The following is a 23,914-nucleotide window of genomic DNA, read 5'->3' on the forward strand; positions in this document are numbered from 1 at the left end:
GGCTCATAACTGAAAATAAAAATATTCCAAAGGACCAGCCCTATTTCTACAAATGCCACACTGGATCTAGAATAGTAACACTTAGGAAATTTAGATTGGGATCATGTCTGAACAAAAGCATCCTGCATTCCTTCACTGAAGTCATGTCCACCCATACCTCTTCCTTAACAGTCTGAATTTCCATTTTGCCAGAATAAATTCTGTTGTGTTAGAGGAACACAACCTGACATGTGTAGCTTCAAACTGTATTTAAACACAGTTCAAGCTAAAAATTGAGGACTTTAAAATATTGTCCTAGAACATTAAAAACCAAGCTAACAAATCCCCCACCCAGAGGACACCAGTAACCCTTACAGAACAAAGTTTTCTGTGTTTTTTCTTTTGGATCATCACACTTTTCCAATACAAATCCAAACACTCTGCTCTGCAGATTGCTACATAAAGTTTATAAGTGAAGAAAAAATTAAATGTGAAAATTGTTTTCATTCTAAGCATGCCTAGCAAGACACAAATTTGGTCAATAATATTTTTGGGACCGTGTTTTGAGAATAATCACCTTGTTTGCCAGTTCCTGCTCTCTGCTCTGCTGAATTATTCTCATGTATTTTTCTAATGGATTGGAAGGAGGATCCTTTACATTATTTTCAGCAGCAGTGCTAGCATGGTCAGATTTTACTCCCTCTTCTATTTCTTCATCTGTTTTCACTGAGTCTTGGATATACTTTAAGACACAAAAATAAAAATAAATACTGATTAGAAAAATACATTTCTACCTTACTACCTGCAATACATGCAGAATTTTCCCTTAAACTCAGTAAAACACACCAGTCTAAGCAGTATTAAACAGGACCTAAAAATCCAGAACACTAAGCACTAAGTGTTTAAGCTCAAAGGGATTTAAGCAAACTCAAGGTCTCCTTATACCCTCTGCTTCCCAGAGGGAAGCAGAAGTCCTGGAAGTCCTGACAGATGGACATGAACATATTGTGGTGGTGTCCCCACCTGCAGTGGCCACACCACAGAGACAGCAAATGTTCAGCTTGTTCCAACAGCATGGTGACAGTGGCCATTAAACTGTAGCTTCCAGTTACATGAGGCAGGGAAGGAAAGGCATCTGTTTCCAGTGAAAAAGTCACTTGGCATAAGGAGACACTCTAGTGAGACTGGTTAATCACAAAAGTACATAAAATAACTTAGCCTCTACTACTTTCACTTTATGAAATAAAAATCTACTTTTAACCAAGTAACATAACAACCCTAAAATGCAAGCCACTACAAGGCTGTATCACTGTCAGAAATGAAATTACCACCTCTTCGTTAAGCTTCTCCACGTCTTTTTGCTCGTTTTCCAAAGCTTCCTGTTGTTCTTTCTCTTTCCTTTCTTCTCCTGCTTTCCTTTCTTCTTCTAAGTTTTGCTCAACTTCTCCGTTCTGTTCTTCAATCTGCCTTTGATCCAGCACTGCTGTGAAAAATTATTTCAACATCTGTAATTTGATTTATGTAGTTCAGTAATCATTACAAGAGCATATAAATCAGTACCAGGTTCCTGTATAATGTTAACAGGAAATGAAATGAAAAACAACTGCATATACTGTTTGTACATACACTGAACTTACTCTTGGGTATGGGCTAATGTGGTTTCCCACCTCCAAACATTTCCTAGTCTGATAAATGACTCACCAAGAGTTAAAGAGTAGAGCCAAAGTACAGGCCAGAGATTTGACAGATCTGTACACTTCTCATTCCTTTCATGGCTATTCTTATTAAACAAACCTTTATTATCCCAAAGTCCATGTTACTGTATTCCTTCCCCCTCTGCAATGTAGTTGGATACAATTCTTTGTATTTATAAAGCAAAGTATTTAAAACCCCTTGGAAAATTATTGCAGGACACTGATATGGCCAATATATTTAAAAAGCTGTGTACAAATAACAGCACTGGATGGCAATGAGATGGGCAAACTAAGGACTGGGAATCACGTGAAGCTAGAAAATCCTTCTCTAAAATAAAAAGAATCATAATGTTTGCATCTAGAACAGTTAGAAAAGCAGCATATGCTGACTATATATGAGATATTATTCTTATCTAGTCAAAGAATTAAAACTGCATTGTGATAATAAAGTTCACCAACTGAGTCAAGAATAAATTTTTTAAAATCCAGACAAGCAGTACATAAAATTCTTCAAAACATTTAATGTCTCATTCCTATCAAGAGCAGAAATTATATTTAATAATTACCCTAATGAAAAAATAAATAATCTCACAAGAGGCTGGATGGGCAGGTGGGATGGGTGGCAAGAATGTTTTAATTAAAAGCAAATTTAACTAAAGCCAGGATGAAAAAAGTCATCCTCATACAAAAAAGCAAAGGAAAACACTCCTTTCTCCTTATTACAGAAATGCCACTTTCTGAAAAACTTTTCAACCACACCAGCCTACATACCTACAGACTCTTAAATATTTGTCTTTCTGTGTTACACATTTGACATTTTAAAAAGGGTACTTTCTTTTGTGTCTGAGCTGAGAACTCACTCAAGTCCTGCAGTGAGGTGGCTGCTGCTGGCACAGGGGCTGTGACACAGTTTCCATCCACCATGTCCCCAGATGGATGCAAGACATCACTTTCACACTCCTCTGGTATGTCCCCCTGATCTGGAGAAGAAATGTGAACAATGGCTCCTTTATTTTGTAATTGCAAAAGTGGAGCACAGCAATGGACAGAGAGTGTGGGAATGGCTAAATTAGAATACAAAAATATCAGCACTAATTGAGCATTTTCACTTCAACTTGATCATCTCCCTGAGAATTAAGAATTATCATAGGCTGTACTTGCTTCCTTAATTACAGGATTGTTAGTTTTGAAATTAGCTATTGGAACACATTTGTTTATAAAGTCAAAACTGTAGAAATATACAACAGAAACCCAAGATGTTTTCATTTCTTAACAAAATCAAGATACAAGTAACAGAAAAATTGAATATCCAAGTTCAACTAATAGTTTTTATGCATATAAAAATAATCTTTAACTATCTGGTCACACACTCTTTAATGGGGTCTTTGCCTTCTTCAGTGCACAGGATGGATGCTGCTAACTCAGATATTCTACATTATACTATCTTTTCCCTGAGCAAGGCTGGCTCTCAATTCACAAAACCACAATTACTGTCTTTCCTCTTTGATCATTGCTGTGATACTGAACTGCTTTTAAATTACTGATTTGCAAATATGCAGACTGTTGTTACCTCACTTGATGGGAGACAGAAAAAAAGAACTAAAACAAGATGTGGCCATTACCTCTAGATAGCCAGCCTGAAATACACAGGACTATTCTCCCAAGCACTTGGTGTAACATAGCACAGATACTCTATATATCTCTAGGTTTTGGGTAAAGCTTTAGAAAACATCAATTTTCATCCTTCATATACTAGCAATGTCTCAAACTTTTTTCTTTTTCACAGAATAATAAAACTGAAATATTTTACATGAAAAAACCCAAGTCAACCAAACTGATCATCCTCTCTCTCTCTGAATGGTTTAAATTTCTTTAATTTAAAACTCTTTTAAAGGAACTATAGATGAAATTTATAGTTTCAAAAAAATTTCTGTCAAGCTGTCATTCTAAGTTGGGAGAATGTTTTCAGTTTCTTACCAAAGCAAGAGGAATTCCTACCTGCTTCACCTAGGAAAACAAATTCTATATATGAGGTGTTTTGCAAGACCAAAATAATGGGCTATCACACTCAAAAGAAAATCTATTCTGTTTTGCTGCTCTCTCTTAATTATAAAGCTATCAACAACAACATTATTTCCATATGAGGCACCAATAAGCATCAGGTGTATTTAAATTTTAAAAAATCCTTTCATAAACTTGTCCCAGTTAAATAATACTTCTAGCTTCAAAATGACTGCTAACAACATAAACAAAGAAACCCAAACCAGAACCATTAATAGTAAAAAACATGTTAAATTAACTACTCTGCAAAGGAAAAAAAGCTAACTCTGTACACTTCCACTCCCTTTTTAAGGGTAGACAGCAAGAGATGCATTATTCCCTTAAGCACAGCACCCAGAAACAATTGCTGCCAAAATAATCTGCTGATCTTTTCATTCTAGAACTCACTCACAGTAGGACTAAAAGATTTCCTTATTTTCTGATATCTCCTTTAAGTCACTGATTTTTTTACTGTTATCAACTTCATCCTTCACTGTATCTTTTTCTGTATTTACTTCTTAGATTTTACTTTCTTACCCACCTCTCCCTGCAATTTCTCCTGAGCCACCTCCTTTCCTTTTCAGCCAATGTGATTTCCTCCTACATACTGAGATTGTCTCTTGATGCAGGCTCACCCAGCTAAAGTACTGCTGATTGAGAAATCATCAGCATATGTAAACTCTTACAGACTGACCACCACACATCAGCAAATGATTCATTAGCACCTTACCTGGGCACAGCATCCACTCTGCCCTAATTGCCAAGAAAATGCCAGTCTGTTGTCATATGTAATAAAATAAAAATGAAATATGTAATGTATTCCCAAAAGTCTCCCATACAAAATTTAACAAATAAATATAAGTCTATTTAAAATGTGAGATGAGTAGAAGCCATTAGTGGCTACAGGCTTGGTTCGTATTCAAATAATGCATTTAAAGCTTATAAAAGAAATAAATGAGAGAAATCAAACCAGCTGAGTAATGAGTAAAGCTTCACAGAAATGCACAGATGAGGCATTATCTTCTGTCAGTTATCACCAAACACTATCAGCACATCTGCTATTTAAACAAACATCTTTTTTGGTTGCTTGCTTTTAAAATACTGAAAGCCATATTCCATAGGGACAGGAGAGTGAGCAAGGGCTCCACTCCATTTTCCATATGATCTAACCACAGCCAAATGAATAAGCCAGTCTGAAAACATTCCCACCAGACAGAATCACTGGTTTCAATGAAAATACCCCAAACTCTCCCAGACAACAACCACAATCTCTTCACCACCCATGAGTTTAGTGACACCACACAATGCCACATGTCCACCAAGCCTCAGGAATTCACAGACCTCATGAAATCTGCAAATAGGAAGGGTTACCTGGCTGTTCACATCTTCCTCATTGACAACTTCATTTACTTTAAACCCACAGTTTCATGGGAGATAAGGCTGCTAAGGTTCAACGCTGGGATGTCACTCTAAGTAAGGCCTGTACCTGCTTCTATTTCTCACTCCATACACAAATGGCTATAAAGGACACCAAGTGTGATTACACTCTTCTGTCTACACTACCTTACTTACATCAAAGATTTCTGAAAACTGACCCTGCAGCATACACAGAGAAGAAAACATTTTATAGCCTGCAATCAACAGAGAGAAGAAATGCAATTAAATGGAATACTGACCTCAGAGAAAAAAAAAAGGGACAAAATTCAGGTTTCAGTAACTGAACCACATGTTGCAAAACTACTCAGAGATGCTGATTACCTGCATAAGAGTTCCTTTGATTAACTGCAAGAGTTCTTTCTTCCCAGATTCACATGCAAACTAAAGGAACTTCTAATTCACACTACTATTTAAGCCTCAGTTACTGAAGGAAGAATCAAGAGTGCATGCAATAACTACATAAATCTATCTTTAGACTTATAACCTGGTTCTAATTTATGCAGCAGATATAATAAAACCTCAATTTAGTTCACATAATACAGGAAAGTACACTTTCCTGTTTAAAAAAAATTTTTACACCATTTTAGAACATTCCAAAGCAACCATCAGACCAACAGCATTAATCAGATCAAGGTTATGCAAGATTTCTGAACAAATTTATGTTAAAAATTTCAGAACCAACTCAATTTAATGTCTGCTTATTACTATATACACTTACCTAAAGATGCAAGAATGAAGAAATTTAATACCCATCATCTGAGACATTGGTTTTCCCTAATTCCAAAATCAATCAGATATTTTTCTCTCCAACTAGAGTCTTAAAACTAGGAAGACAGTTATCCTATACTATTAAACAAACTGTCTGAATGCACCAAAACTTACCTTCAGGAGTAGAAATGTGTTCTTCAAGATCCTCATACCTTAGTTTCTCTGGTTTGTGAACATCACTGAAATCTTGTTTATCTGTTTGTTGACTCTGAAGTCTGAAAAAAATAAGGAAGAATATAAATAAGCTAATAAATATAAATGCTGAACTTCTAAGCAAACAGCCATCTGAAATTCACTCACATGCTAAGCAACAGACTAAACCAAACCTAAAATACATGAAACTTTCTGACTCAAATTTATGGTATTTCAATCCAGTTCTCTAACTTTTACCAAAAGTTCACTGCATTTCCCTTCAGCCTTTCCCCAAGGTCACTCCATGACATAATTTTATTGCATTAAAACAAAATAAAAAGAGTAAGAAAAAATGTAAAAAAGGATATATATATAAATACAATGAATTGTAACAGTCAACTGAAATTAAGAAATTTGCCTTTTTAAGCTTTGTGTTGCAGTTTAATTCCCATTTTGATGTCATCTTAACAGATGTGTTGGAAATGTATTAGGATTAGATGTCTGGCAAAACAAGAGATGCAGGGGTGAAAATCTGGGTTCTATCAAAATGGGGTTAGTGCCCTCATTCTAAATCCCCGTTTATCTCATAGCAAAGATAATGTGAAAGAACAATGTGTCCCACGTGACCCAGCTACTAAACTCTGACCAGAACCAGAAGAGCAAAAGGAGTGCAGGTCACTAATGAAATTCAGCATCAGCACTTCATAAAGGAGCTTACTTCACACCAGCTGGTGCCCTTCATCACAGCCTGTTTGTGCTCACAATTTCTAAGGAATACAGGTCTTCCATGGGACAAAAGTGGAGAACAAACAATACAAACAATACCAAACATACCCCCAACAATGAGATTTGTTCATAAGCAAAAAGTGAATCTGGGTATAGACAAATAAATCTGCATTGCTAAAAGGATACTTCAGTGATGTCAGTGGGGAAAAACACCCTGTAAATTAAACAGGACAGAGTAAATGAAATTTCAAGTTTTGGAAATCTATTTCATGTTTTGAGTCTTTCCTTCACAGAAAGGGTTAAGTGCTAAATAATTCTCAAGGGTGTGAAGTTCAAGGACATGCATGTCACTTTCTTCAATACTATGTCCTGCAACACTGCTAGAATGACAGAGAAAACCCACTGCCTCAGCAACAACCCTCAACTGGTTTCTTCAGGCCTAAACAAACAAACAAATGAAAAATTAGGTAATAATCTGCCTTATCACTTAGTCTTCCTGTCTGTGTTTACTGGTTTCCTTCATACCACTCATATCTTGTAGCATAAATAAACAAGGAGCTCCTGTAGTTGCAGAAGCAATTGTTCTTCCCCACTGACTGAGCTCTGACTTCTAACAGCTTGCCACTGATGTTACAGCATCATATTCGCTTCTCTTGCCTTTTCAAAGAAGTTCCCATTGCCACTACAAATCTACAGGTCATAAACTAATCCCACAGTGCACATCAGTGATGTGACATTTGCCTAATAATAAGAGTAAATAACTGGAAAAGCCCATACATGCATTTCTTAAGTATTTCATGTAACAGAAAACAGTCCGAGGCACACGAAATGAGAAAATACGCAACAAAAGAATGTTTTTCCTTTGAGAAAGTCTTGGGAAAGCAGCAAGTTCAAGACAATTACTGGGACCTTATACCCTTGCTTTGTCATAAGAAACCCAAGAAACAAACTATAGCTGCCTTCCCAGACCCAGGTCTGTCCTCTGCAACACAACTTGCTCATACTGTTCACTCTCCAAGCAGGATGGAGTCTGCAAAATCCTTCAAAGTGCAGTCCCTCACAGGATTAGAGCACTTTCCCCTATCACCTTAACATGCACGTTAACATTCAACCTCCACTTTTTAAGGTCTGTCAGAGAAGTACAAGAAATCTGAGGTATAACACAGAAAATGTGAATGGGTAGGGAAAGGAGACACAGCCTCAAGGGAATACTTAAAGGAAACTGACCTCACAGTCCCTAAATATACCAACAGCTCATTTTGCAAACAAAAAACATAGAAGCTCTTCCAAAATAACCAGATAAGAAACCCTCTCTGCATTAAATGTATGTTGAGGTGCTGATAAAAGAAAATAAGAAAAGCCTACAAATGCCTGCTAGAGCTGCCCCAGCACAAGCTGTCTTTCTTCAGCCACCAAATCAGGAATGATGGCTAGCAGGTTCAGGACAATTCAGCTGTCTCTTCTGAGGAAAAAAATATCTTAAAAATCCTAGAGCTGCTTCTGAAGATACATATTCACATTTCTTAGGTTTGGAGAGTGGAGGCAACACTGGCCATTAAGAACAAAAGAACTCCAGACATGGAAATAGGAGATACAGAGACTGAAGAGAAGCCATTTTAATGCAGCCTAATTTTGTCAAGTTATTCATTTACCTTAAAAAGATCTTAAAAAAAAAAAAAAGAAAAAGAAAAAAAGTTGTAGTACCCATCCCATTCCCATATGCAAAGGAGACTAGAAAATCCTACTTTGAAAACAGGCACGTGAACAAGCTCTTCAGAGAGAGAAAAAAAGTAATAAATTCAGCATTACAGCTTGTTAATGAATGAAATGAGAATGTAGAATTGCCTTGATTTAAATTCTCTAACAGGAAGCAGAAATTCAAATGCTTCAATTAGCAAAAGCTCATCAGTCAGGTCACAGATGTGAAAAATAGAGACAATAAAGAGACATGGCTTTGCTCAGAGCAAAGAGTTTCAGTTTTTTTATAACTAGGTTCCACTTGAGGCATGATATTTAAAATGGAAATCCTTATTCATCTTTAGAAAAGTTTTCACTTATAAAATCAATGGCTTGCTTGATTTGTAAAAGCAGCTACCACTGAGAGCAATTAGATAAATGTTTCTTTAAAAAGCAGGTTAAAATGTTGCTTTGTAAACAATGTTACCTGATTTTCTGGCCATGACTGGATGGCGAGGAAGGAACAGACTCAGAAGACGAAAGCAAACATCGCTTTGAAATAGGAGAAAGAACCTGGTCAACACTCTGCTGCGAAGAGGTAAAGGATGAGCTCTTGATGCTCTCTGCAGAATAAAAATTCCACAATTTGTATTAGCTAATTGTGCTACTATTTCTCAGACAAGGTTGTACAACACATGCATTATTGGTTCAATGTGCACGGACCTAGGAAGGAAAACAGTCAAATGCATGAGCTAGTTTAAAGGAAAATAAAAAATTGCATAATCCTTCTACTTGCAGATTATGCAGCAGAACAGCTGTTGGATCTGCAACTGCAAGTATTTTAGAGGGGAACATACTTCTTGCTTTCATTCTCCAGAGACAGGTGCTGACAACTGAGCAGCACTGAACCTCACTTAAAGGAAACACAAATCTCATACTCACATGCATGGTATCTTCTACCTCTTTAAATTTACCCTGAATTGTTCAGACTGGTATTTCCAACAGCACCAAAAAGCTCCACAGAAGCTTCCAGAATGACTTAAGAGTTTTCTAGCAAAACCACACCTGGTGCTTCATCCATCTTTAGCAGGAAAGAATACATATACACCACTATAAAAGCACTCCTCAGAAGACCCATGAGGGAGAAGTGACATCTCAGTGGGGAAGCAATCTAAGTGGGAGCTGACAAATCCCACTAACAGCATTGAACCTTAATATCCTCTCACCCAGCTTCAGCCTGGTTTCCTACACTCCACACCACTCCATTTCGGTAACTCCTGAGTCAGGCAATGCACTCCTTTGTTATTCAATTCTTACCCCACTCCAGACCAGTCAGTTTTGTGCATTAAGCAAAGAACAGATCCAATGGAAAAAAAAAGAGATCTACCATCCTGTAACTAGCTTCTGAAAAGTACAAAGACAGGACAGATTGTTCATGTTATGCACACAACTATAGTTTTAACATTTCATAATTTTTCAAGAAAACTCTAGTGTTATGAAAGATTTTGTCTGTGTGCAATGCTAAACAAATACTCTGCGGGTATTTTATATAGAAGCTGACAGAGAGAACTTACAACATGGAAAATTGCTTTGGAAGTTGAAGTCTCAAAGATGTTTTTAGTAACATCTAAGAGTATGATACCCTACATGCAGAAACACAGGAACAGCCACAATCAAGCAGTGTTTGTAACCTGTTTCTAACAGTGCCCACTACCAAAGAAAACTAAACTAAAATTGAAAAAGGAGAATACTTGTATCTTACTGCTGGCAACACCCATCCCAACCTTTCTCCAAGCAATACTTTTTTGGATCATCCTGACAGAGAAGTTGCATTCCTGCTTCTGTGCTTGTTCTCACAGAAGCAATGAATTACACAACTTACTCATGGTATGAAAAAGTGTTTAATTCTATTTCCTTTCAATGTCAGGGGATTCTGGGGTCTGTGAAACAGTACTCAGTTGATCCCTTTTCACCTTCCTCACATCGCTCATTGTTTTCCAGATTTCCCACAGCCATCCTTCTTTCAAACTAAGCTGCCCTTGTATTTAACCTTCCTTCATGGAGCAGCTGATCATTATCTTTTTTTTGTTATTGTCTCTTTTTTTAATTGTATTAAATCCACTTTGAGCCAGGGTGAAAATAATTGTGTCACTCAAGAAGCAGACGTACAGCAGATTTGAAACAACAGATTGGTTTTTTACATTTTGTTTCTATTTTGCTTGCTTTTCTAAATACTGTCCTTAAAAAAAAAAACTAAACAATTATTAGAAACTGTGACATTAATAGCAAATGAAAATTTTTCAAAACTAGATCCTTCCTCCTTACAATTGCTAAGAAGTATTTCATAAAGATGTCACACAAAAAGAACAAACAAAAAGGAAATCTGGACCTTTCAGACTGGAAAACTCGATTTAAGAGAAGACAAAGACATCTTCTGCCACACACTTTAACTACAACAGTTAAATGAAAGGTTAGAAGTATAGGAGGGTTAAGAAACTACAATTAACGTCCAAAGTTATACTTAATAGCAAGTTTTGAATTAAACTCTGTATATCATGAAGTTACACCTGTAGGGATATATATGGTGTAGTCTTCTCTTGAAAGCTCCCTAGAGTATGTTGAGGGACTATAAACATGCTTCTCCAGTGCTTGTTTCCAGGAAGAAGCAATACTCCAAGCAGCTGGTATATTCTGTCTCCTGCAAAACCACATCTCCTGCATCTCAGCAAATAACGAGTCCATGACTAACACTGCTAAATCTTTCTGTTCCCAGAGCACAAGAGGAACAGTAAGCAAAATCCATTACTTAATGCACCCCATTAACAATTGAGACTTACCATCTGGAATTTTCTTGTTACTGAGGTCTTTCTTTGGTTTGGAAATGGGAGTGGAAGAAAGGCGCCTGGAAGATGCTCCTCTTCGTGGTGGCATGAAGGAAGTTTCATAGATATCGACCTGCCCAGTTCTTTTGATGTGCTCCTCACCTCTAGGACTGCCCAGGGGGGAATGTGGGCAGCTGGGATTATGCTCTAGCAGTTCCTGCTGGGCAGTCAAAGGGTTGCTACCAAGAGGACACTGCAGAATTAAAGGAGGCTGCATCTTGCTTGGTGTTCTGCTGGCAGCTGCACTCAGCATGACTCTGTGCTGGTAACTCCTGTAGGCTTCCTCCAAGAACTCGGCCTCCTTCTCCAGCTCCTTCACCCTGGCGCGGGCCTGCGCGATGCACTCCAGGTCAGAGTCCGGGGAGGCGCCGCGGGGCCCTGGCACGGCGCTGGCCGTCCCCACATCGGGCCTGGGCAGCTGCAGGTGACAGCCAGGCCCTGGCACGGTGCTGGCCATCCCCACATTGGGCAGGAGTGGCTTCCTCGGGAATGCACCATCCACGTAAATGTCGTGGGGCACCAGCCTGTCTCCCGTCCTGTCTCCCAGGAAGTCGAGGACAGAGCGGTCGACGAGCGACGGCTTTGGGTTCCGATACACCTCATTCTCCAGAGCTAAACGGCAGCAAGAGCAATAAGTGACACCAAAGCAGGGAGGGAGACCCACAGAAAAGCAAAAATAGTAAAACATGGCATTTAAATTCCAATTTGATCAAAATTATTCTACCACGCAATTGGCTTACATTTTGAGAATTTAATGGTTTAATTGAAATTGATTTAATGGATTTTTAATGCAGCTTCAAAGCTGCAAATTACTGCTATTCTTAAAATATATAATTCTTCCATGTAAAACCACCATTAATTTAAAAAATAACATTGTAGAGCACATAGTTATGTTTAAGTAAATAAACAAACATGAAAACATTACCACTTTGGACATGTTAGATCTTATCATGCTAGTAAAGTCTAAGGAACACAGGGCATGCCACAAGTCTTATCAGTTTCCCTTTATTTAAATCAAAAAGTAATTTTGGAGAAAAACAACACAGGACATAGAAAATGGTTTGTTTTGTTTGGGTTTTTTTTTCATTAAAAGTACTCTAAAATTGTCAGTTAAACTGAATGTTTTGGGGCAGTCAGCTTCCATTCACTTCCATGCTTCAACAAGCCCAAAAAACCAATCTGCTATATCTTTCAGCAAATTTACAGCCTTGTTTTTATTCTACACAAATGATTCTTGAATGACTTCATTAACTCTGATGTAAAGTGAAAGTCCCTACAGTGCTTTCAGTCATTTAATTAAACTATATATTTGCTATTTTCATAAAACAAATTTCCAATTCCAAATGGTACCGATAAGTGTACCATAAATGTATGTGTAAGTCTAGTGAGTATATGAAATGCAAAATATTGCATATACTGAGCTATGAGACATGTATGTAATGCATAATCACTGCAGAATTGAATTACATATTTTTACATTAAATACACATACTAACCCTTTTATTGATAATACTTGATATAACCAAACTGACAGACAGGCATCTTTAAAAAAACATTTCTTCAGCAGACTGAATTGCTTTATGTAAGAGCCCCTGTTTCTAATGCTCTTAGATAAGTTAAGCATAAGTTAGGCAAAAGTTATTAGACTTGACTAAAACTGTTTAAGAGTTAGACCTAAATTTCTGAGGTACAAAATAAAATTTCAAACTGATTATTTTTATTATGAACATTCAAGAATCAAAACACATTAAAACACAAATTGCCTGCTGGAAAATGTTGTTTATGTTACCAGCAAACATTAATGGCCTTATACTGAGGAAAAACAGACAATAAAAATATGCAAATACTCAGGGAGGAGTATTTTTCTTCCTCTTCTAGGTTTGTTTTCTGAAAGAAGGTTAAAATGAGTCTTCTTTATTAAACTGGGCTTTAAATGGATTTTGATTTTAAACTTTAAAACTTACTCCCTGGTGATGTGCTGGTTCTACACAACTGCAGTCTTTTTAAGCTTCTGGAACTTCTTTCATTTCTCCTTCATAAAGGACTGCTCTGATGTAAGATACAAACCTGCCTGTGTTTGCTTCACTTGCAGTTTCAGCTCTTCAACCTGCATATTTAACTTCCTGACAGTAGCTTCAGAGTCTAACAGCTGGGCCTTTAACTGGGCACAACGCTCAATCTATAGGAAATCAGGAGAAAAACAAAACCCATCATAATTCAAACAACAAGAATAATCTCAACTAGCTGAATACTTGGTTTCTAAATGTTTTTCAGGTCCAGTCAGATCATATATACCTAATATCCTACTAAAAGTCAGCACTGACAATTTGGTGGCTCAGTAAGACTTGATAATGCTGGGTTGGCTTTATTTTTTGGTAGTTTTTTGGTGTGGTGATAGTTTGTCTTCTTTAGAGTTGTATACATAAAAATAAGCACAGTACAAACAACCCTTGTAACTGCATGCCAAATGGCCTGCACAGGCAGATGGGTAATTGTGAAAGAGATGACAGGAAGAAGAAAATATTCAAATAATTTTGAAGTAACAATTTACCTCACTTTGTAGCTGTTTTTCCAACATATGCTTATGACTTTCATATTCATCCAGCATCAATTTTGTAGAATGCTCCACTCTCCTCAGCTCCACTTGGCAGGCCAGGTACTCTGCTGAGGGCTGGGACAGCTCTACCCCAAAAGGGAAACACCAGACACTCAGACAAAGAATAACAAATGTGCACTTTGCTACATGACACCCCATGAACATGTAAAGCTGATTTGATTTTAGGAACATAACAAGGCTTTGTCTGAATAAGTACTTGGGGATATTTTTCTTCTTCCTTTTACAAAGGACCAAAATCTTCGTTGGTGTAGTCCTTTAAGAACTAGACCCAGACTATCCTACACTGGAAGAAAAATACATATCCTCATCTTAATAACTGCACACACATCTCTACTCTCCTGTAACCTAAAATGCACATTAAAAATACTTTGTATTTATTACTGTAGTCAGGCAAGCACTTCAATAACAATGCCATGTTCTTTTACCATGATTAACCATACTCATGCAATGGTTAGAAATATTGCACTGCTTTTTTAAGAAGGTCAAAGGGATATCCTTCCAAATTACAGCTACCACTGAATTCAGGATTTCCCCCATACAGACACAAAAAAGAAAATAAACTTGTGCCAAGGACTGCTCAACCACTAGCATGGGCTTCATGCTGACTACTAGCAAACATAATACAAAGAAAACATTTTAATGGAAATTTAGTTCTAAACAAATACTTGTAGAGAAACATAAACAAGAAAATAACTAAATAATTCACACTGACTGTCTCGAAGATGCTGGTTCTCACTCCGAGTCTCATCCAACTGTTGCCTAAGTAGTTTATTCTGCACTTGGAGCTCCACTTTTTCCTCTTTTAGCAAAGGGTAGTCTGATACCTCTTTCAGTTTTTCTGTCAACAAATTATTCTGTTTATTTACCAACAGAACCTGGGCCTTCACTGCCTCCAAATCCAGCTGCAGACAAAGAACAGTTTAGAAGCTTATGAACTGCTGTACTACTCAACAATTATTTTAATTTCACTTTTTTTTTATTTGTAACATACATGAACTGCACCAATTAGAATACAGGATCCTTTAAATTCATATTTACAATTACCTCAAGCTCTTTGGCACGTGATATAGCTTGCTTGAGTTCCTCCTTTTTTGAATTAACAGCAATGGCTTCTTCTTGCAAAAGCATAGCTTTCTCTGCAGGGAGGATTACAAACGCTGAATTAAAATTAGTAGAGTATTACAGTAAAAAATTGTATCAGCAGAAAACAGTTTTAAGCTGCTAAGCCCAAAATTCAATTTAATTTAAGAGATAAAAAAGACTGTCATATATACACGCCTTTAAAATTAACTAAATCATGCTGTATATACAAATGTATACACATGCATAAACGCATTAAGTAAATCAAATTCATATGTCTGTGATACATCATTTCTTACACATCCCTAACTTTAAAGTCTAACCCTGTTATCTGTTCTGCTCTCTTCCACAAGCTCCAATTAAACATTTCGTGCACAATAAATGTAGAAACTGGCAACTGTGCCAGTGTTCAGTTAAAGCCTGAATGAGCCAGTAGGACTTCCAAAGGAAATGGGACACTGAAAAACCAGGAATGCTTTGCAGCCTCGGTGTAAAGCAGCAGTTTATGATTCCCACTGCATTCTGAACAGCAACAAGTTGCTGAAATGTCACTGTTGCTGAATGTCACCTGTTCTGATGGCTCTTCTGTCCCTTATACTGATGTTCCTGAACATCAGGACTGCTCAGGAACAGTAGTGGTTTGGTATATGACAGCTCTAGAGATAAACAGCTACTTTATCAATCTCAGACAGATGGTTACCTTTATTTCTTTTCTCATCTTCAGTAACTTTATTGGTTCTGGCTATGTGTTCTTCTTTTAATTCAAGCTGGTATCTAGAAACAAAAAGGATTATGTACTCCCAAAGGATATGTATGCACACATGGCACGGGCATTTTGTGTTAACTCCATTCTTCGCCAAATTAAACTATAATCCCACAATTATTTATTAACAAAATTAACTATCACAGAGCCACCAAAAGGGTTGTAAAGGGCCCTGCCAATCATCTCATTCCACCACCTCCTCAAAAAGCCAGACTACTGCCACCTGTACAGCAGGGCAGATGTGACTCTTCCTAGCCAAGTCTTGAAAACCTCAAAGGGCATATATCCACCATCTCCCTGGATGATCTGTAGCAGTGCTGCTCTGCTCTCCTTATAGATTTTCTCCTTATGTCCAAGCTAAGTCTCCCAAGCCACAACTTCCAGCCCCTTCCATATGAACTCAGAGGTCACACTTGAGAGTCCAACTCAAATGGACTATCCTGGCACACTTTACCAAGCCCTTTCCAGCTTTTTCATGAATTTTTTGAACTGGGGAGCCCAAATCTGGGCATGGCATTCCCAGCACGATTTCCCCAGCACCTTTCAAGGGACAATAAGTTCCCTCAGTCTGCTGCCTGTGCTGCTTCTAATCTTACCCATCATACTGTTTTGCCTTATTTGTCAGAGCGTGCTGCTGGCTCATAATCAACCTGGCATTCACTGTAACTCACCCACCTCCTCTTCAGCTCCTCAGTCAACTATTCTCTTCATTTGTACAACCTCACAGGGCTATTCTGCCCCAAGCACTGAGCTTTACCATTTCCTTGTTAAAATTCCTAAGATTTGCACTGGCACAATTCCCAACTTTGTCAAAATCTGCCTCAACTGAAACTCTGTCATTCACTGTGGAAATGATTCCTCTTAATTAAGGGTCATGTTCAAAGCTGAGGATGCCCTGTGCCCATACCCAGATGAAGGTGTTGGACAGTAAGGGCCCCAGAACTGGCCCCAGGGATTCTGTACACACCACCAGTCACCAGCCAGACTCTGAGCACTGCCCAGGTACACCACCATTCATAGCCCAGTATGTGGGCTCCAACAGTGCCATTCCACTGAACTGGAATTTAGAGGAGCTAAGAAAGCTCAGCATTCTACATGACTGGGACATAATTATAAATGGTTTCAGATATAGCCAAATCCATCCTCCTGCATTTCTGCAAATGGTCCAGACCACTCAGATCCTTCTCCCAAATATGGCATTTAATGTTTACTGCAAAAATGAAAAGATTGATTTGCTAGCAAGCATCACTACTTCTGTATAAGAAACAGTCTTTAATACTTTTCATCAATGATTTGGGTCAAAAGGACATGGATTTTGTATTTCTGAGCACCTGCAGCATGCCTTAAAATATTTTGTATGTTGATAAAATAAGCAAAGCAGCAGTTTATCCTTAAATGCTTTGCTTCTCCTCATGTACTGAAAGGACTTTGCAACCACTATTTGTAACTAGCAGTAAGGTGAGTCAATTAGCTGCACTTCACTGGCCTCTAACAAAATCATCAAATGCCAAGGGATTATTTTTACCAAAGCCTTCTATCAACATCTTTGTTCTTTAATTTAAAGACCTAAAAACACAGGTAATACTGCCCACTGGTTTGCAATAAAAAGTAATGTTTCATCAGTTGCTTGCTTTAACAGCCTGAGACAGGTTCACAACATCCAAGAGTTCTTGTCTGCACTGAGGTATCAAGGAACCCTTCAAGTGACCAAGGTACCACAAGGAAGTGCTATAGCAAAGTCAGGATATACCCACTAAAACACCCCACAAGAAGCCACAGATGACTGCCAGTTCCTTAAGACCAGGTTCAGACAGAAGGTAACCAATAAGAGAGAGATCTATATCACAGAATCCCTCTTCAGAACTGGGAAGGGGTGAAGGTAAGAGCCAGTCTGTCTGTACAATGGACTAGTATGTCTCTCACCCCTTTTCCAAGAAACCTGTAACATCTCTTTAATGCTGATTTCCCCTTCATGCCTCTTCTGCACTCATAAACAGCTCACTTCTTTTAACTGTGGTCAAAGGAAGTAACAGCTTCAGATCCTCTTGTCTAAATATACAAGCCAATGCCAGATCTCTTTTCCAGCTACTGACACAGAATTTAAATTACAGCAACCATATAACCTATAACCAAAAGAGAATTATTTTCTATAGTAAACTTACTAGCAAATAGCTAAGCAGTAATGCAAAAGATTCAAACACACTAAAACAAAAACATAAGTGCACATTTTCAAAGTCCTTGCTTTGCTACGCTTTTCAAAATAAATCCTATCGAATTTATGACTCAGTTTTCATATGAAATATTATGTGTCCTATTAGAGACCAAAAAAAATTTACTTTAAGAGCTCTGTCTTCAGCTTTTGGTCGTATGTCTCCTCTATGTTCTTCACAGCAACCTCACGACGCCGAAGTGCATCTTCTATAGCTTTATTTTTCTCCTCCTGAACTTTCTGGGTGCTGAAATATCCAGAAATATACAGACAATGACCAGTTATAAAGTCAAAGTTTTAGTCTGGGATGCTGTTTCTTTTTCAAAATAACATTTATAGACATCAAAGGACAACGTGCTTGTTTGGAATACTGTTGCAATTTGAAATCACCATCAGACTGCCACCGCAGTTCATTAAGAACATGGTGATGTGACAAAACTAAATTGCCCTATTTAAAATTCAGCAGCAATCAATTATGCAGCTATCCCGGGATAACCCTGGCTCAGTTTCCCACAGCAAACACACTTCAGAGGAAAGAGCTGAATAGCTGAGCATGCTATTCTATCAGCACCCTCTGCTGGGTTGATAAAAAACCCCAAGTTTTTGTTAGCAGGATACTCTTTTCACTATGAAAAACAGATGATAAAGTAACAACATTAAATAGCATTGAAAGTTTGGCCAAAAATTGATTAGTTACTTCTTTTTTATTTAATTAAAGTAAACAGATCTTGCTAAGGACAAATAATTAAAAAAAAAAATCAATCCCAAAACATAGGACTAATAGGCAAAATATTCATGTGTAGATCTTATGAGTGTTAGGGTTACATTCTGTGTTGTTTGGGGGTTTGATTTTTTTAATTTAAGCACTTGAAGTAAACATCTGGTTCCTTGCCTGCAAAGCAATGCTGAACTATTTTGGTTGGATGAAGCAAAATAGAAAAAACCAGAAACATCTTTTTGTGTGGGGCATCCCTGCTAATAGAGACAGTATACAATACTGCTAAAAATGTAAAATTCTGGGATATATTATCTATATCAACATCACAGAAGCAGAAACATCTTCAGGCAAGTTTTGCAGAAGCATCATTTAGCACTGTATGTATCCACACATTGTATATATCCTTTAGCAACTTACATTTCAAATGCCTCCATCCTTTGCTTCAGTTCTGCCTCCCTGGTCCTTATGGCTTCAATATCTTTCAACAGACTTTGTCTCTGAGCATACACTTCCTTTGCTTCTATCTGCACCACAAAACATCATCCTTAGTTTTGCTTCACTGTAAAACTTCATTTACTGCCTAACACACTCAGACTTCAAAGGATCTTCTTCAGGGACTGACTGATCTTACTCCCATAAATACTATTTATATAGTCCTTCTATGAAATAACATCTGGAATAAATTTGAAGTATCTTTTTTTAATTCCCTTTCTACTTTCACTCAGAGTAAAAACGTTCTAGATGGAGTCACTTCCGTCTACCCATAAACATCCTTCCTTTAAGAAATAGCACTGATTAAAACTTAAGTAAAAGTAATTTTTTTTTTTAATTGCAGGATAAACAAGTTCAAACACTTGACTTTTTTTTAATAGACAAGTTTTGTATGTTCTTCACAAAACTGTAGTTGAAGAAACAAATACCAAAACCCACTGATAAAACATGACTTAAAACTAAAACTGAGTAAACCAAGAGCCTTTCAGTTTTTGCACTTTACTTTACAGAACACATAAAAAATTGTAAAAGGGATTCTCCAAGTGATGAACATATTAACATCAAAATCCACTATCTTCATATTAATAAAAATGGCTATTTTGCCCTTAAGCACAAAAGACATTTTTTGTCTCAAAGAACCCAAAAAAAAGTCTAAGAAGAAAATTGTGGTTTTGCCATATGGACCCTTATATCAACTTTGAAAGCCATGTGCATTTGAACAGTGCTGACAGATTTAGCTGCTGCTCCTGTTACAAAAAGTAAACCAGTTTTTCAAGCCACATTTCCTAGACCGAAAGTTGTTATAGTGAAAGGCTAAATGACCTGACATCTTTAATGTAAATATATCTGAACTCTGTTAAAAGAATCCCCAGGTAATTGAAACAAAGCTCTCAGTGAGTGCAGAGGCTGACAAGAGAAATCAAATATTTATACAAAATACTTGACAGATACATTGATCTAATTATTGGTAGGGTTTTTTTTAATTACTGAATTAATTTCATGCCCACAGAAGACGACTGATAGCATAACATAGATGTGTTCTTGTCAGCTTCAAATACATAACCATGAAATAAATTCATGGCATAGTGATAAAATATTTAATATTATAGTAATTTATAGAGACCTGCACAACTGCTTTGTTAACCAATACCACATGTTCTCAGAGAAAAAAAAGAGACAAACAAAACCATAATGCCACCACACCAAAGCAAAAATACAGTTAGCATTTGTGGATAAATATTATTTGGACATGCAGGTCTAATGCAGATAGCGGGGAGGTGGCAAGGCAAACAGGCAACAGAAGAGCAAACAAACTATTCTTTCAAAAACTGAGAAGTAACAGCCTGAGACTGGGATAAGCAGTTGAGAACTACACACAAATCATTGTGTGTTGTAGTAACAGTTACTACCCTGGCAAAACACCAAAAGTTAACAGCCCAGAGGAGTAACTCATCGACACAAAAGTGCTCAAAAAAAGTAATGAGATGCTATCTTACAGTAAAGATGGTGGTTTTTAATAACTTTCAATATATAAAACCGAACAGGAACAGCATATCTGTACCACAGGAGCTATTTATTCCATTTGGGTTAGAGTCTTCTGAGCAGCTAAAAGAACTTAAGAGTGTAACTAAAAGCTATGTTCAACTTTCTGTGGAAAAAAAAAAACAAACAGTGATCTGAATTCAGCAAAATTATTAAAACAGATTTAAAAGTATTTATTACATTTAGATCCCAGCTTGCAGAACTGTTCCTTTTCCAGCCCTCTCTACTTAGATGTTTAACCATACTCATTGTTGCAGTTGCTAAATGCATTCCCCTATTTATAAGAACAAATGTGAATTCTAAGTTTTCCCTAATCAGCCAAGTAAGATCTGAAGGTAAATCTCCCAAAGATAAAAGAACAGTCTAACCAACTCACTGAATCATTTTGCAATAGATTAGGGAAAAAATATTTGGAACTTTACCTCTTGTTGCTTTTGAAGCCTCTCAATAGCATTCTTTTCACGAGAAATCAAGGCTTCAGACTTAGCTTGATGCGTCCTCTCTAACTCGTGGCGCAGCTCAGAGATTTCTTTCTGGCTCTGCACTTTCTCCTCCATTTTAATCTTTGCTATTTCAACTTCTTTAAAATGTTGAAGCTTTTACATAAAGGAGGAAGAGAGGGTTAAATAGGGCCATCTTCAAATCAAAAAAGACAATTCCAAATTTCACCTTGAAATTCATGTTAGGAAACAATAAATTGATAATAAATAATTACCATGATAGAAGAATCTTAGCAGCACATACTATCTGCACATCTCACACAGTTTTCATGTGTTTATCCCAAAGCAGATCTTACACAAAACTATCAGCTTTAGAGAAGAGCAGAACAGAAGCCTATGAAGAAAAAAGCACTGCAGGAGTGATACTCTGCTTGGAATTAAGGAATGGCCACAGTCTTTTACTCCTCTTCTGATGCTGTCTTTATTCTTGTCCCTTTCCCAAAGAACCACTTCTGACTAGTGATTCAAGAAATGGCAGAAACAGACCCACACCCTGAATTGCTCAGAAACCACACTAATTCACCTGGACACAAAAGAAGTGCCAGAAATACAAAAAAAATGCAGAACATGTAACTTCAGCTAAAGAGGATTACAAAAAGAGAAGTCCCAATTCACTGACTTGTAAGCACAATTGAAAAAAAGTAAACACCCACAAACAGGGAAGTACAAATCTTGCAACTTCATAGAAGAATCATTGGGAACATGACTCCATACAGCGTGTGAAGGACAATATATATGACAGCAAATGGGATTATAAAGAATTACAATAAAAATTTGAAAAAAAAAATCAAAAGCAAGCATACAAGTCAAAAACTGTGAGGAAAAACTGAGCAAAAAAATCAAAAGAGAATGACAGAAAAATTGTGAGAAAGGATTAAAGAGTGGAAAAGGCACAGTACAAATGTCTGATCAAGCAACTCAGGTCTGTGGGCATAAATTTTGTGAAAAATTAATGAAATAGTGAGAAAATACAGCATCACTTGTATATATAGAAATTTGATTAGAAATGTCCTACAGTAATTCACATCATGTTGCCAATGAATTAATGTAAATTTAGTTGAATACAGAAGAGATTCCCATCTCCTTTGCTACAACTGGTTTGCTTAAACTGATACAAACTTAACACACCAATTAACATGTTTTACATACTAAAAAAGACAGAGCCAGTTGGGGAATAAAGGCTAAATGAAGAACAATGGTAAATAGAGGTTTAACTCTCCATCTTTCTACTTGTCTGGCTAAATAAATGATGACTACATTGAGTGCCTCTAAAACTGTGTGAAGAATTCTTATTATCAGATTATCATCTTCACATCCCAGTGAATGATTGATTGTGACAGAAATTAATGAAAAATATATTGAAATGAAATACAGTTGATTTACTTTTTTTCTACCTAAATAAACAGATGATCTTGACCGAAATTTATGGAAATGGAAAAAGATTATTTAAATAAATGTATTTAAATAAATGCAGTATATTCCCTCTGCTCCATTTTTCAGACAAGGATTATCAAAGGATTATGTGACAAAATTTTAATCTTATTTCCAAAATGACGGAAAATTCCCTAAAAGAGCTGTCTTCAGTTATAGGAAGAAAATAAGTTAGAAATTATTCATAATACTGTCACAGCTTTAGTGTTTCTGTGCAATGTTTTGAAATAGAATGCAAATTCTCATCAGTATTAAAAATTAATTATCTGTCAAGCTACACAACAGCAATTCACAACTCTCAGTTGCTATGCACCATACAGAAACTCAATCATCAAAATATTAACTGAGAAGGAAAATGAAAATTGTGGTATAAACATTTCTCCATAAAACTAAATAATCAATAGCAGATAAAATTTACCAAATTAAGAAAACCAGAGTAAGTAAATGTTACGTTACAAATTAACATCAGAATACAAAGCTTAACATTCTGTGCACATTTAACAAAAAAGAGGGATGAAAAATATACATGTTATATCATCAAATTAACAACAGATATTGTATTAATTTAGCCTTCTGTGCTTGTTGTATTAGATTTTTTCAATTTGCCTTAAGTATGAAAAGTTTGCAATGTGTAAAGTAAAAATTAACAAATGTCTCCCTCAAATTCATAAACCAGAGTTATACCTTTTGATGCATTTCTTCTTGAAGCTGCTTCTCTATTTCTTTTCTATATTCATTAAGTTTTACTTCTAAAGATTCATATTTCTGATGCTGAGGATAGGAGTCCGCAAACTGTTCATCAATCAGCTGAAGCTTCTCAGCTATAAAAAAGCAACACATCCATCATAATTTAAAAGCATTGGCTGCAGTTACCTTACCAAGGCTGCAGGAACCTCACTCTGCAGGACATTCCTCAGCTTATTCAAGCAGCACTATCCTAGAAACACTCTGCACAAAAGCAGAGGCAGCACAGAAATGCCATTTATCTGCTTTATTTATATAGGCTGTTCAGGCACTAATTGTGGTATTACATAGTCATTCATCTTCTCTACCATGGGTGGACAAGAATTTCCTTTTGTATGCAACTTGTAGTTTTTTGTATTATATATTAATTGTGCAACCTTTAGCTTTTTTGTATTAATATATTAATAACAGCATGCATATTATACATTCAAGAACTCCCAATCTATGCCTAACTTGCTCACAGAAAGAGGGCACACATTTACA

At 36.8% G+C, this 23,914-nt stretch overlaps 1 protein-coding gene across 3 annotated transcripts in view; it reads right to left on the bottom strand.

Moving 5' to 3' along the window:
- OFD1 (OFD1 centriole and centriolar satellite protein) overlaps positions 1–23,914 on the bottom strand; it is a 31,516-nt gene that overhangs the window by 2,772 nt on the left and 4,830 nt on the right. For 2 of the 3 annotated variants that reach the window (XM_005491792.4, XM_074534679.1), the window contains 15 exons: positions 23,372–23,508; positions 21,179–21,352; positions 19,140–19,246; positions 18,132–18,251; positions 15,733–15,806; positions 14,997–15,088; positions 14,665–14,854; positions 13,887–14,017; positions 13,403–13,514; positions 11,291–11,947; positions 8,941–9,076; positions 6,033–6,133; positions 2,534–2,653; positions 1,311–1,462; positions 557–721 (listed from right to left, as the gene is read on the bottom strand). In XM_005491792.4, the coding sequence (XP_005491849.2) occupies positions 557–721; positions 1,311–1,462; positions 2,534–2,653; positions 6,033–6,133; positions 8,941–9,076; positions 11,291–11,947; positions 13,403–13,514; positions 13,887–14,017; positions 14,665–14,854; positions 14,997–15,088; positions 15,733–15,806; positions 18,132–18,251; positions 19,140–19,246; positions 21,179–21,352; positions 23,372–23,508 (2,468 nt within the window). The remainder of the gene's footprint in view (positions 1–556; positions 722–1,310; positions 1,463–2,533; positions 2,654–6,032; positions 6,134–8,940; positions 9,077–11,290; positions 11,948–13,402; positions 13,515–13,886; positions 14,018–14,664; positions 14,855–14,996; positions 15,089–15,732; positions 15,807–18,131; positions 18,252–19,139; positions 19,247–21,178; positions 21,353–23,371; positions 23,509–23,914) is intronic. The other variant, XM_074534678.1, reaches the window with a different exon arrangement.

The sequence above is a fragment of the Zonotrichia albicollis genome, chromosome 2 (genome assembly GCF_047830755.1).
Source record: "Zonotrichia albicollis isolate bZonAlb1 chromosome 2, bZonAlb1.hap1, whole genome shotgun sequence".
Lineage (NCBI taxonomy): Eukaryota > Metazoa > Chordata > Aves > Passeriformes > Passerellidae > Zonotrichia > Zonotrichia albicollis.